General features: G+C 29.9%; 2 protein-coding genes across 2 annotated transcripts; both read left to right on the top strand.

Moving 5' to 3' along the window:
• Positions 1-2,882: 2,882 nt before the first annotated feature.
• LOC114377515 lies at positions 2,883-9,056 on the top strand. Its single transcript, XM_028336056.1, has 7 exons — positions 2,883-3,391; positions 4,474-4,573; positions 5,416-5,481; positions 6,819-6,933; positions 7,126-7,208; positions 8,205-8,266; positions 8,544-9,056. Exons 1-7 carry the CDS (start codon positions 3,231-3,233, stop codon positions 8,653-8,655), a joined length of 699 nt encoding a protein of 232 aa, XP_028191857.1. The 5' UTR covers positions 2,883-3,230; the 3' UTR covers positions 8,656-9,056.
• Positions 9,057-10,908: 1,852 nt separating this feature from the next.
• Positions 10,909-11,846, top strand: LOC114373402 (loricrin-like). The gene is made up of 3 exons (XM_028330866.1): positions 10,909-10,935; positions 11,094-11,375; positions 11,799-11,846. The coding sequence occupies exons 1-3, from the start codon at positions 10,909-10,911 to the stop codon at positions 11,844-11,846; spliced, it is 357 nt and encodes a 118-aa protein (XP_028186667.1).
• The last annotated feature ends 3,321 nt before the right edge of the window (positions 11,847-15,167 follow it).

Raw genomic sequence — 15,167 nt, 5'->3', positions numbered from 1 at the left:
AAACTTTTCAGAGGTGAGAATATTTTTTCATGTAATCAAATGTATTAATGGGCACCAGAAAATCTCATTGGGGGGGCAAAACCCTTGCCATTGCACTATGTTTTTTTAAGAATTATTTTTTGTTTATAAAAATCAAATAAAATTATTAAAATTGAAAAATAAGAGAAAAATTCAGATCATGTATATTTTTAAAAAATATATATTTATGAAAAATAAAATAAATTGAAAAAAGAAAGCTCGAGTTGGGCCCCATGAAGTTTATAAGTACATCCAATTGGAATTTTTTTGGGTTACACGGTTTTTTTATGGGCCAACCAGTACTTTTTTGTTTGGAAATGGTTGAGATTTTTTGTCAGATGAATAGGTGTATCTAGCTGTAAGCACCACTGCTAATAGTGATTGTCGCCTGCAAGTCCAGCATTAACATTATGCGCGTGCATTAATTGAGAACACAATGGTTTTTTGACAAGAATTGAGAACACATTGTCGTATATAGTTTTGGTTTTCAAATTTAATTTACAAAAATTTAGATTGTCATCCCATCAGATATTATTGTGTATGCAAAGTTTATTCACTTTTGTAATAACTAATTTAAAAATAATACTACATTACTCTCTAATATATTGTTACTTTAATAGTAAAAAAATCTTTACACTGGTAGCATATTAAAGAATTAAGAATCTGAGAGTTTAAAAAATGAAATTCAATAGAGAATTTACTTTTACATGATTTTAAAATATAATAACTTAATTAATTTAAATTTTTTAGAGACGAAGCTACACTTGATTCGGACTAGAAAACCAAAAGTAAAATTAATTCCATCTATAATATTTCTAGTTATGTTCTTATTTCATCAACTTATTAAATAGTTTACACACTTATACGAATGAATAATGTGTATATATATATATATATATATATATATATATCATATTAAATATTTATATATTGTAATATGATTAAAAAATATCAATTGTATTTTTTAAGGGAATCAATTCTATTCTTGATATATGTACATATTTTAAAATGGACAAATAAAAAAAAATACAAAACGATCTGGTGGTGTTTTAGAATTCCCTATTATTAGAAAACCTACCAGAAAGAAAAACTTCTAATGACGGTGCGGGTGACAACGTGCGTCTATTTATTATTTTATCATAATATTATTCAAGTTGTTAATTTATTATTTTTTGTCATTTAAAAATATTAATTTTTTGTCCTATATGACATTTAATTTTATTAATTAAACATGTTATTATGTCGACACTACAAATACTTTTTCTTAACTTTGTAAATATGTTTTTTTTTTCTAAATTATGAAAAACACTTTGTACCAAACCAATAGAAAAAAGAACTTTATTATATATTTTTTTCAATAATTGTGGAGAAAACGACTTTGCATCTTTTTAAAAAAAAAACCCAAATAAACTCAAAAGTGCCTTTATTTTTGAAAAATTTATTAATTATTACATTCAAATAAAAAGTTTTGCTGTGTAACGTACTATGTCCCAATAAAAGAAACACAATTTACGTAAGCTTATTTGTACGAACCTTTCATTTTAGTTGATAGTGATTAATTTTAATAGTTCATTTCGTTAGAAAATAACACCGCAGTATCTTTTCAATATTTTAAACTAAGTAATAAAAATTGCAAATTGAGTAATAAAGTTCCGTGTGTTAATGTCACTAAATAAAAAATGAGATGACTAATTTGTGTTTATTTAATAAATTTTAATCAATAATAAAAAATATGTATTTTTTAAAGAATAAAAATGTATGTTAAAGAGTGGATTATTAATGTATGTCTTATCAGAATTTAAAAACAATCTTTTACTCTATATTTCACTCGTCATATTAATCCAAACATTAAATTGTGCGTGATATATTTAATAAAGCATCCCAGCAAAATAACAATACTATCTCAAAATAAGAGGAACCAATTTTAAAAGTGAAAGATAGATTTAGAAGAAGTTTCGTCCAATTTCGCCCAATTATGCTCTACAAAATTATAATGATACTATAAAAAAAATATAAATATTTTTTTATTATTTTACCTTCATCATAATTAATTTTCACCAAAAACTGATCCTAGCACCACTCCATATCCTCCTCATTCACCATGCCCTAACTAAGGTGAATCATGGTTTACCGAAGTGAATAAATGAATAATAGAAGTGAGTGAATGTAGTATCCTTTGATTTGCCAATAAGCCAATAAGTATGGAAGAAACTCATTCTCGAGAATATTTGAGGGATTTGAATTGTTAAATGAGAATTGAGAAGTAATGGTCCTGTATCTTTTGGTTTCATCTTTTCTCCCCCCCGAAGTTTGTGTTCATATTTGAATGCATTTTGTGTTTATTTAATCTGAGGTTAGTAAGTAGAAGTAATTATTACTATTTTTTTCGAATTTAGGCTCTAAATAGGAAATTTACCCAACATTTATCATTTTTATAAGTTTTTATTTTATTTTAATTTCTGTTTTTGTAGAATGCTAAACAAATATTTTATTTTTTATCGATATAAATTAAAAACTGAAATAAATGTCATTTTGATGATTTTTTTTAAAAATTTATTAAGTAAACAAAATTAAGGGAAGGATTTTGTAAAATTTAAAACTAAAAAAAAATAAACACTTACAATGTGATGAACTAAAGGGAAGATTTATTCGACAAACAAAAGCGTTATGCTGTTGAAATATTATTATTAATACAAAATAAATTTAAAAATCTTACAGAGTGAAAGATATTGCTGACAAGATAGAGCACGCAAAAGAGGGAAAAAAAGGGAAATCGGAGGGCAAAAGGGTCACTTTCTTAGCATAAGAAGTTCGTCCCGTACAAATTCTATGTATAGTGGCCCAGTGGGTAAGGAGTTGCAGAAAATCTTAATTCCTAAAAAGGCAACTTTTTTTTTTTTTAGAAAAACAAATTAATACCCTTTTCTTTCTCTGCAGTTTCAATTCCACCTTCAATCAAAACCCCTCTCTCTCTTATCTCTCTCTTCCATTACCTTCCTTCACTCTTACGTCTATCGCTTTCACCTCTCTCTCTCTCTCTCTCTCTTCGATTTTGATTTTGGGTTTATTTTTTCCCCCTTTTCAATTTTGTTCATGGTGTTGAGCGTGTCACGGTAATTGGCGGGAAGTAACCGTCAATTCCGATAACCCTTTGGTGAAAAGCTTGAAACTTGAGGAGTTTGAAGAAAAGGGGGTTTATCGTTTCGTCGTGGATGATGGCGAACCCATCTGGCAACCATCAAGAGCACACGCACGTGGTGTCGTCTTCTGCTCCGGAGACTTCAGGTGCGGCTCTCGCGATGAAGCACAATCCTGGCATATCCCTCGATTGGACCGCAGAAGAACAAGCCATTCTCGAAGATGGACTCTCCAAGTTTGTTTCTTACTTTTGCTTTTAATTTTGTTTGTGTTTGATTTGAGTGTTTTTTTCTTCCTCTGGAGATTTGGTGTTTTTTTTTTTGGGTGTTGTCCATATGTAATTGCCAAATCTTATCTTTGTGTTTTATGTGGTGTCATGTGTTTGGAAGTGAGCTTTTGATGAATTTCTAAGCTGAGTTATGCTTGCTAGGCTAGCTTAAGTTCAACAACAAATCGAATTCATTTTTCTTTTTTGAAGCGAGTTTTCCGAGCTAATTAGTTATTACTACCCTTGGTGTTAATTGGATTTAATATTTTAGCCTCGATTATGCTCCACTTCGTAACTTCAATTAATAAGCCTTTACTTTTTTAATATTAAGTGAAATAAAAAAGTTACATACTAAATTAAAACGATTATTGTTATTATAATTATTACTACTATTGTTATCAATAATTATAATAAAAAAAATGTAAATTGAGCCGGCTAGCTAATGAGTGGAATGTGAAGTGAAAAGCTCAAGCTTGTTGTTTGCAATGAGTCAAAATACTAGTGGTCTCATGAATTCAGTAAAATCAATTCCAATTTGACATATAGATGACCCTTTCAAGCTAAGCTTTCAGTATGAGTCGTAGAGTATCCAAAATTCCAATATCTGTTTGGGATTTCGGTGTTCGGAGCTTTATTCAAAACGTGTTGTTATTGTCTTTTTTGGTCATCATCTTGTAAATGCCTGCTTACTTCTGTTTGCACAAAGACTTACTAGCAACTAGGACAATCGAAAACTGAATTATATGTATGAGTTCAGATATCTTTTATTGGTTGAACCTCATCTTGTTCTGGTTGCAATGGCAGTTTGAAATCAATACAACATCAGCAACCAAACTTTTTAGATTAATATCATTATCAAAATCTTTCAGTAGTCATATTTAATTAATTTCTTAAATATCAAGCTTGATTTGCTTTCTGTATTTAGATTGCACGGTAAATTCGTTTTTGTTGTCTTACTGTCTGATGCTTGTCTTTGATTAGCAATCTGTATTTATGAATTCCTATATGGGTAGTAATTAAATTAATGAATTCCAAAATTTCCCTTTTAGGTATGCCTCAGAATCCAACATAGTACGCTATGCAAAGATAGCCCTACAGCTACAGCAAAAAACGGTTCGTGATGTAGCACTGCGAGTCAGGTGGATGAATGTAAGTTATGTACTTGTTGGTTGCTGTCTTAAGTTGCTTATGTCATTCTGAAAACCTATTTCCCGCAAGTTGATAAGGTTACTGTTACATGAGGTTTAAGTGTATGACCCGTTGACTATTGAACAATTTGGATCAGATCATGTATCTAGTATCTACAAGGTTGCAGGTTCTAACTTATCATGATTCTTTTTTTAGAAGATTGTCATAAATGTGTTCAAGGGTTAATGTGGGTACATCATGGTCATGCAAATTTCTTGTTTGCTGGACACGTGAGAATCTTATCTTAGATATGTTGTTGCATGGTAGATATCTTCCAAATATTGGAACTATGTATTTATAAATTTCATCAGGTTTTGGCCTCTTGTACCCCCCCCCCCCCCCCTTGTGGTTTTTTCATGACCTGTTCTTCAGCTTAGATAAAAGATTCTTAATAAGGTTTATTGAATTACATAAGATACTTGATAAAATTCTTCAAGGTTAATCATCTTTTTTCCTTTGTGAATGAAAAGGGTAAATGGTGATTGGTTCCTCCATTAGAATGGTGTAACACACTTTTTTTGATAAGTTCTTAAAGAGACTAATCACTCCCCACCACCCTTAATAATACAAAAAGAAAAAAAGAAGCTTACTGTTATTTTTGGGATTGCTTTATACTTAGTTTCTGAGATCTCTTATTATAATGACATTTTTTTATAAGTTCTTAAAGAGACTAACCACTCCCCACCACCCTTAATTATGCAAAGAGAAATAAAGAAGCTTACTGTTATTTTTGGGATTGCTTTTATACTTATATTCTGAGATATGTTATTTTAATGGCATTTTTTTTTTCCATTTTCTTGCAGAAGAAAGAAAATAGCAAGAGAAGGAAGGATGATCATAATTTAACTCGGAAAAGTAAAGATAAAAAGGTACTGCTTCCATTAATTGGATATTTTTATAAACATCATATTAATTTTGTGATTGTTTTGTGTTCCACTCTAATATGCATGCCTTCAATTATGCTTTTTCAAATGTCTTTCTCTAATCTATGAATGTTAGTTGTGTCTAAAAACCTAACTATGTGGGTGTATATGTTGAAAACTCCATTTCTCTTGCTTGCTCATGCTGGGACCCAGGGACTCCTAATTTTAAGTTTCAACACATACATATTCAAGTGAGAGAAAATTATCTTTAATAACCTACTTCTATGCATAAATCCTACTTGATAATCTACAGATTGGTGTTCCTTTGTTTTGTGGATCGTGAGCTGACCTCTGGACATGTGCTTCTTTAGATTGCTTATATGACTGTGGAGAATCTCTTTCCTTAGTTCATAATACATCAAACAAATCATCTGTTCTCCTGAGACCGTCTGGTCTTTTTTTTTCCGTCTCACTTTCTACTTGTATTATTTTTCTATAAGCAAATGATGACGTCTGCTTTTAGAATTCATATGCAAATGTATACACATCATTACATATTATTAGTTATTACTGGGTTAGCTCCTGGCAATATTATTTTTACACCACTTACTGCAAAATATTACTGACAGAATGTTATGATTTGATATCCTTTTTGTTATTCAATGGTCACCTTTTCTTATTTGTGTGGCAAGACTATTATCAGGCTTTTGAAATTTGTAAAGCTTATAAACTTATCTAGAACTCATTTTTGCCAAAATACTAAATAGAACAAAATAAGATTTGCTGTATGTCAATATTCCACAATATTTCACAAAACATGGTTAGCTTCTATGAAAATATTATCCCCTATTTTCCAACTCTAAATGTCCAAAAGTATTTAAGCATTAGGTTATCCTGGCACCTTCTTCTGTTGCTGGACTTCTAAAAGTTTCATTTCCAAGGAGCAAATGTTGCTTGAATGTTTCATATGGAATTTGAGTTTTGCTTACAGTGTGTTCCTTTTACACATGTAAGGATTTCTCAGAAAATTGCATGATGATCTTTTTGTTGTTTTAGTTTTGGAATAGACAGTATTGTAATTGTTAAATTTTCTAACCAGGAAGAAGCTAGCATGGCGTTTTGTTTCCTTGTTTCTTTTGACTTGTTAAATAGGGGATGGTTTAGCATCTTGGCTGTGAGAAATATAGGAAAGTGAAACAAAAGAAAAGTAACAAAAAGGAAGAAAGCTAATGGAGTATTAGTGCATTTGTGAAGTACTGCAAACTCTGGGTTCTTTCTTTATGTTTCTAATCATGTTCAGTGAGACTTTGGATGCTTAGCAAGTCTCTTTTTTTTGTTTCCAGGAAAGGGTTTCTGATCCCGCAGTAAAGTCATCTAACTTCGTTGCTCGGTCCAATGTCTCCCCATATGCTCCACCAATGATTGCAATGGACAATGATGATGGCATCTCTTATACAGGTTCAGTAACTTAGTTCCATACCTTTTGCATTTTTTCATAGCTTTGGATGCTGTTGTTTGCAAACATGACAATGCAGGCTTCTATGTCTCAATGTCTCTTAGGCACTTCTTTCACCTTTGAAACATCTTGTGTACATGCATTTCTTTTTTAAATGTTCAAGCTTCTGTGTTTGATTTTTTTTTTTCTTGCAGCAATTGGAGGTCCCACCGGTGACCTATTAGAGCAAAATGCACAGGCCTTGAATCAAATCTCCACAAATCTTTCTGCTTTCCAGGTGAATTGACAACAATTTTAACTGATTTTAATTTTTACCTATTGTGTGGAGACAAGACCGCTTGACCATAGATTGAACTTATGAATTAGACTTCTTATATAAGTATTTGTATCAACTATGTGGCTCAGTGTTGGGCAATTTATTTTTTCCTTGTTCTCTTTTGTCCTATTTTCTCTCCACGTTCTTCTTTTATATTCATTTTGTTTCAGTTTGGTTAACAATATACATGCTTATTATTGACATGACTAAGTTAGGTAATATTTGAGTTGAGAAATTATCTCATTGTCTTTCAATTTTGTTTTTATGTTTTCTTGTCTTTGCTGATAATTCTCAGATGTAGGATGTTGTTAGATGCTTTGGAGGCCATATTTGAGAATGGGGTTTCTTCAATTATAACTTACCTGAAAGCAACAAAACAAAGGGAAAGTAGATGTGAACAAGTATATGCTTGAGTTATTTTTCTAATTTATAATAATCATTATCAATGTATATTTTGTTCAAATCAATAACCGAAAAAAAAGTGTTCATGTCCACACAAATCGATAACCGAAGCAATGTTTATAAACATGCCTTAATTCTGAAATCAAGAGCACAGAATTTAGTAAAAATACCAATACGGAGAATGAAGTGTCATTACCTTATATTGGCAGAATGAGAATAACATTTCTATCTCATTTTAGGACCGCTTACATAAAAGCAGGTAATTGTACCCTGAGTATGTTTATGTTTATATATACTTACTGAAAACTTCCCTTTATGCTTTTGATGTTTCATAGCTTGTGCTAATTTAATTACCTACCTGGCATTGCAAATCTTGGGAGATAGTTCATACTTCATAATGTCTCTGCTTGATGTTCTGAAAGCGGTGCTCTAGTTTTTTTGTTTCTTTTTTGGGTCCATAAGCGGTGTTCTAGTTTATCAGTATCATTTCCATTCTTAGGCCGTTTTTTGTGCTGACCTGTTATTTGTTTTTCTTCTCTTTATTTTTGTTTCCAGGTACAGGAGAACATCAATCTTTTCTGCCAAACTAGAGATAACATCCTTAAAATTATGAACGAGTGAGTTGTACTTTTTTTTGTTCTTTTCTATCTCTAATTGTAAGGACATGATATATTAATGTGATTTATTTCTTTCTCTTTATATATTGCGGTGTATGAATGCTAGCTTGTCCTTTCCTATTCGAGTATAAAGGAGTTGGAATCCTAAGTTGGCGTTCTAACAAAAGGAAATAAAGAATTATATATAAATCTCTGAATTATATTTGTATTTTAATCCAATTTGATTTGATGTAAAAAGGCTTACTATTTTTTTTTTCATTTTTATTTTTCTTGGCAGGTTGAATGACTCGCCAGAGGTGATGAAGCAAATGCCACCTCTTCCTGTGAAGGTGAATGAAGAGCTAGCCAATTCCATACTCCCAAGAACAAATCTTCCACCACAATCATGAATTCATGATAAACATTCATACTTAACCAGGCTTGCCTCTTGAATATTTCTGCCTGCACCTCTGATCAGGAGAATAACTGCCAAATGCCAATCAAGTTGACCCCAAGATTTACTTTTGGAAAAAAAGAAAGAATGAATAATTGTTGATAATCATCAAGTTGAATTAGTTTCAATAATTTTATTTTATTTTATTTTTCTAATGTTGGTTTTCCTGCTTTTGTTTCTCTTGTTGGCCTAACTTAGCTGTACTATAGGAATTATTTAGTATTCTTGGTATTAATTGAGTTAAATTTAGGCAATTAGGTCAATAAGTTGTGGTATAATTTTATTTATTGTCTGTTATTTTCGTTGCTACATTTCATTATGCATATTTTATTAGATTCTTGTTAATAATGGTCTTTATGAGTATTGTCTATGAAATTAATAAATAGGATTGTATTAAATTATGTTGTAACTTGGGAGTTCATTATAAGTTGTGGTATTAATTTTTTATACTTCTTTTGGCATTGTATTATTGAATGGTAAATATTTCTACTGTGGTTTCTTTTCACCTATCGGATACTACTTGCTTGCATACGAGTGTAATGTCGTTTTCTAATACATGCACATGGCGGGAAGTCAAATTTCGCAGTCAAATGCGTGTTGTCAGGTTTTTTCCGCTAACCTTAGGATGGTGGTGGTCGTGGTTGAAACATGACCTTTTTTTTTACCCTCCATCATGTTAGCAAGATATTCATTCTTGTGGTGGATATTTTCTTCTTATTTTTTACTGTCTAATTATGTTTTTTTAGTTTTAGCATGCGGTTGAGTCTCTTCTAAATATTTTGTATATTTGCTTGTTGGAATGGTAGTCCCACTCCCTCTGGTTGAGTGCTTGATGTTGACAATTTGTCAATGTCGTTGAGATATTTATAATCTTACAATTGATTTTTATTTGTTTTTGGTCTTATTATTGTATTCCGACTAGACGAAGTGTACCTTTTTAATTTAAAGACATTCATTTCATTTTTGTAAGATAAAACTTCCGAAATTTGTCTTAGTTGACAACAGGCCTAGACTAATTTAACTGGCTTAAAATAAGTGGTATAGGCCAAAAAATTGAAGGTTTCTCGTTCAAGTTTGGACATTATTTTCGTTGAGCAATTAAATGTTGCGTACCGTGTGAAGGGGTTTCATGAGAATGTGATTGTAAATGCAATGGAGTTAGCAGTTTTAAGTAGAAAATTTATAGTAGTATTGTATATAAAAGAAAAATTCCAACAAATTTGCCATGTGATGTCTGATTTAACAATGTTATTTAGTAATACTAATAACTGAAAAACTTCGTTTGATTTTTAGATGAAATTTAGTTCAACGCAATTTTATGATGGCTTGGGTAAATGAGGAACTTCTTGTCTCATTGTTTCTCCATAATTTTAAAAATAAAAATACGATAAATAGAGAGATATTGGAGGTTATATACTTGTATTATAGTGGGTGATCATTCAGAAAAAATATATTATACTTAGTGGTTTGTGTAGTTGTAGAGATAAAATATTGAAATAAAAATGATAATATACTGATATATTTATAAGGGTAAAATAGCCAGAAAAATGTGTACACCAAAATTCTCTATTCCCTTTATATATAGTATAGATATATAATTCAATATATTAGATACTATTATTTTATTTAATTTTTGTGTTGACAACCCAAGCAATTATAGTAATAACATGATAACCAATTAAGATGGTAAGGAATGTATTTATATCTTATAAGAATGTGAGTTTAATTCTATTGTTGATGTGAAAATCTTATTGGTAGGTAATATATAAGTATCTTTATAAATATTCATTGAATCTTAGACTTATCTTACTTTAATGAGTTTTCAGATCCTAACTCGCATAAACTTAATTGTTGATGTGAAAATCTTATTGGTAGATAATATATAAGTATCTTTATAAATATTCATTGAATCTTAGACTTATCTTAGACTTATCTAACTCGCATAAACTTAGGGCCTGTGTTGGGGTGATTTTTAATTTTGAGTTTCAAAATTCTTAAAAATAACAATCTGTACTTAATTTTAGTTTCAAAAAAAAATCTTAAGCCAATATAAAAATATAATTACTTTTAAATAAATTAATTTTGAAAGTTTCATATCATATTATAATTAGCTTAAGAGTATTTTTGTCTGGTGGTGATGACAATGGTGATAGTGATGATGTCAACAGCAACGACAACAATATAAATATTAATAGTGATTGCAATGACAATGACGACTGAAGTGGCAATGCGAATGGTGGTTACAATAACAATGTAGTGGTGGTAGTGGTGTTGGTGGAGGCAGTCAATGGTGGCAAAGTTAGTGATGTTGGTGGTGGCGACGACGATGGTAGTAATGTCAATGGTATTGGTGGTAATGATGGTGGTAGCGATGTTGGTGGTGACAACAAGTAGGGACAGTGTGGTGGTGGTGGTTGTGGTGGCGGTGATGAAGGTAATATAGTTGGTAGTGGTGGTAATAATACTGATGGTGATGGTGATGTCGGTGGCAACAATGATGGCACCAAGTGGTGGTGGTGTGGTTGCAATGATATTGATGATGGTTGTGGTGATATGGATAGTGGTGGTGGTAGCAAAGCTACTGGTGATGGTGATGCCAATGATGATAGTGGTAGTGGTGCTAGTGGTTGTGGTGTTGATGATAGTAATGATGATAGTGGTAACAACGAGAATCAGGTTTTTTTCCTTGAATACACTATCTCTCTCCTGTTTTTTCCCAATATACACCACTTTGTAATTTAATTCCCAATCTACACTACTTTGGACTTTGTGTTTTGATTCACATCACTTTGCAAGTGAACGTGACCAAAGAGATCTCATAGTTGCAAACTGAAATGAACGTGAATACACTCTCTCTCTCTTTTGCTTTTTTTTAATTTAAAATATTATAAAATATAAATATTATATTATATAATTTTTTTAATTGGTTTTAAAATTACTTATTTATTAAATTAAATTTTATAATTTTTTTATATTTTTTTAAAGAAAAATATACAGATAAAGAAAAATACAAAAATTAGATAAAATTAGAGTACAACTTTTTAGTTACACTGTATGTAATTTTGTAGTTAAATTTATGTGTTGTTGATATTTTTTTAGTTACATCTTGGGAATATCAATGTGAATAAGCCAAGTGCAGCTAAATAGCTTGATCAATTATCCAAACAAAATTGGGTACAATGCTTCGATGAGAGAAAACCTTGAGGACATATGACTACCAATTTGTTTGAGTCTGTTAATTTCATGTTCAAAAACACAAGACATTTGTCGGTGCCATCGTTGGTTGGTTGAGGAGACGTATTTTGAGACCGCATAACTCTTTGCTATTAGAGGTCGACAATCTTAGACAATGATCAACTCCGGCTCATAGTATTCTGAAGTCGTCTCTAATGCAATGAATAACGGTCAACAATAATCTAATACATACATTGTAAATGAATTCGACAGACATAATCACATTTTTATTATAATAGAGGCTCAATCCCCACTTCAAACACCCAGACCACCTGGAAGGTTTAGAGTAATGTTACAATCTCAAAAGTGTGATTGTGGTAAATATCAGACTAAACACTTACTTTGTTCTCACGTCACAGCTGCCTTTAAATATATCAATCTTGATCCCATGAACTATGTGTCGATGTTATTCACTTTACAACATATTTTGCACGTTTACGAGAACTCTTTTGGTTTACTGCCACACGAATCAATGTGACAAGAATATGAACGACATCAGTGGGGTCCTGATCCAAGAAGAAAAAAAAGACTGCAAAGGATCGTCCAGTTTCAACTCGCATTCATAGTGAGATGGACGAAGAAGGAAATGAACGATAAAGTAGAAAAAAATGTGAAATTTGCCGACAACATGGTTATAACAGAAACAATTGTCTTAACATATCTTCATCTTAAGTTTTTCCTTAACCAAGTGTAATTGTTTAAGCATTTTATTGATAATGCAATATAATATTTTTCTATAAATAAATTGTTAAACAAAAAATCTTATCATTTTAAATTAAATCTAATGACATCAACAAACTAATTATATTTAGTAATATAATTTTATTAAAAATAATTATATTAGAAAATTCAGATTTTAAATAAAAATATTCACCTAAAAAATATGTTAAGTAAATTAAATAATAAAACAAAAATAATTATATTTAATAATGTCATTTTCTTTTAAAAAAATAAAAAACAAAATTACAAAATTTAATTTAACAAATAAGTAATTTTAAAACCAATTAAAAAAATTATATAATATAATATTTATATTTTATAACATTTTAAATTAAAAAAAATAAAAAGGAGAAAGTATATTCACGTTCATTTGAGTTTGGAGTTGTCCGATCTCTTTGAACACGTAAAAGTGGTGTGGATCAAAACACAAATTCCAAAATAATATATATGAGAAAAAAACAAGACTCTTTCAATTTTTCCAAATACATTTGAAATCCAAAAATAAAAATAAAAAACTTAGCAACACCCCAAAGAGACTCAATCATTTTTTAAAAAAAGTAATGGCATAACAAAATCACACAATTTGTAAGTGCGGGATTATGGGAGAAAAGTTATTCTACTAGGAGGTTTCTTAGTATTTAAGCACACGCCGTGGAAATCACTTTGATTAATTCTTTGTTTAAAATTATCTTTAATAGTGGCATAAACAATAGTTTACTTTTTTAGAGCTCAATAATCCCAATTTTGTATGCTAATGCTACAAATAATAAAAATAATAGTCCATGACATGGGCTAAAGTATTGAGGTTGTCTATCTTGGATGTTTTCTCCTTGATACCGGTCCAGTTACCAATCAAGAGTACGGGCCACGTCAGATCGGCGTCTGTCCCATAACTCATTTTTAATTTTTATTTTCTGATAGGCCAAACATGACTAATTATTCAAAGAACCATTGACCCTGCAGCCACGCCCAAATGCCCTGCCATTTATTAGGGAGGCTTCTTCTTTCTTGTTTCTTCAACACAAATAAATGTTTTTACTTTTTTTTTTAATTCTGTTTGAATTCCTTTCTAAACTTTGGTTTTAATTTTGTTTCAAAAAGTAATTTGGTTTTAAATCTCCATTTCTTTTTTTCTTCCAATAAATTTCAATTTCTTTTGTCATTCTATTATTGATATAAAATATTTATTAATTTTATTGATTATTAATATTTATTAGATAACCTTATTGATCACTTTTTATAAGGTTTTCTTTTCTTATCTAGAGAAAAAAAAATATTATTGCATCATGTCTTTATTAAAACTTTAATAAATTAATTCATCAAGATTAAAAAATCAGTAAATTTAGTTAAGACTTGAAAGTAATAAATTTATTATAAATTAATAGTATTTATTTTTCTAAAACTACCCTTTGAACAAACTAACAAATATTAGTATATTATGTTTCTCTCACTTGTCATGTCACGTTGTTATATAATCCACATTAATTAAGAATATTTTTATAGAAGTATTTTAGATTAAAATTTATAATAAAAATCAAGAAACATTTTCAATTTAAACTTTATAATAAGAATATTTTTAATAACTAAAGTTTGAATCAATGTTAAGAATCAAATTTGAAAATTTTTCAAAGAATAAAAATATCCTTAATTCTGTCTTCTGCCTTTTCTTCCCAGATTCCCAAGCAGAAAGTTTGGTATATTACAGACGGTTTTGGTTAATAAATAAAGAGTGATTTAATATATAATATTTAAGAATTTAGTTTAAATATTTTTATCGTCTAAGATATTTTACATGCTAACCACTTGTATGGTTTTTGAAAGCTATGTTATGTAAGTTAAGTTGTTGAATTTTGTAAAAATTATTTTAAAAGCCATATCTAAAATGAATTCTAATTAATTGTTAGCATCAAAGTTTTTATGTGTTCAAAATTAAACTCAATATATAAGATTTACAATACATCGTGTGGTATTTTTTAATTAAAAAAAACTATTTGTTAATTTTTTAATAACTAATAACTTAAAGTAATCATTAAAAAATTGAATTGCGTATTTAATTTACTAGCACGGATAATTAGAATAAAAAATAGTATAAATCATAAAATAACATAAAGAAAGCGTGTGTGCAACGACGAGATTTGCCCATGCTTGCACACCGGGCGTTGCCTTGACAAGAAAGTCATGCCTTTTTTATCTTTTGACTTTATTACGTAGCAAAAGAGAAAAAAGAGAGAGAAAACAAGGTTTGGGTCAAAACTTACCAGACCAGACGCATTTCAGCTTCGAGTTTAGACAATCTACAGTACTTTTGAAATATACATGTTACATATTTTCAATGGTTTGGAGTGGTTTTCTGTCAGGTCAAACGTGGATTAGGGGAGTGTTTGGAGTGGTTCTTTGACACGCTTTTGTTAACCTATTAATTAATAAATAAAAAAATCAGCCTTAGTGTTATTTTACTTTATTCTTTAATTAATAACCATCCGTGTAATTTTTTTATATTATTAATTAACTTTG

This window comes from Glycine soja, chromosome 11, assembly GCF_004193775.1.
Source record: "Glycine soja cultivar W05 chromosome 11, ASM419377v2, whole genome shotgun sequence".
In the NCBI taxonomy this organism is placed as follows: Eukaryota; Viridiplantae; Streptophyta; class Magnoliopsida; order Fabales; family Fabaceae; genus Glycine; species Glycine soja.
The sequence above is the reverse complement of the archived record's forward strand: the minus strand, read 5'-3'. Positions and strand labels throughout refer to the sequence as shown.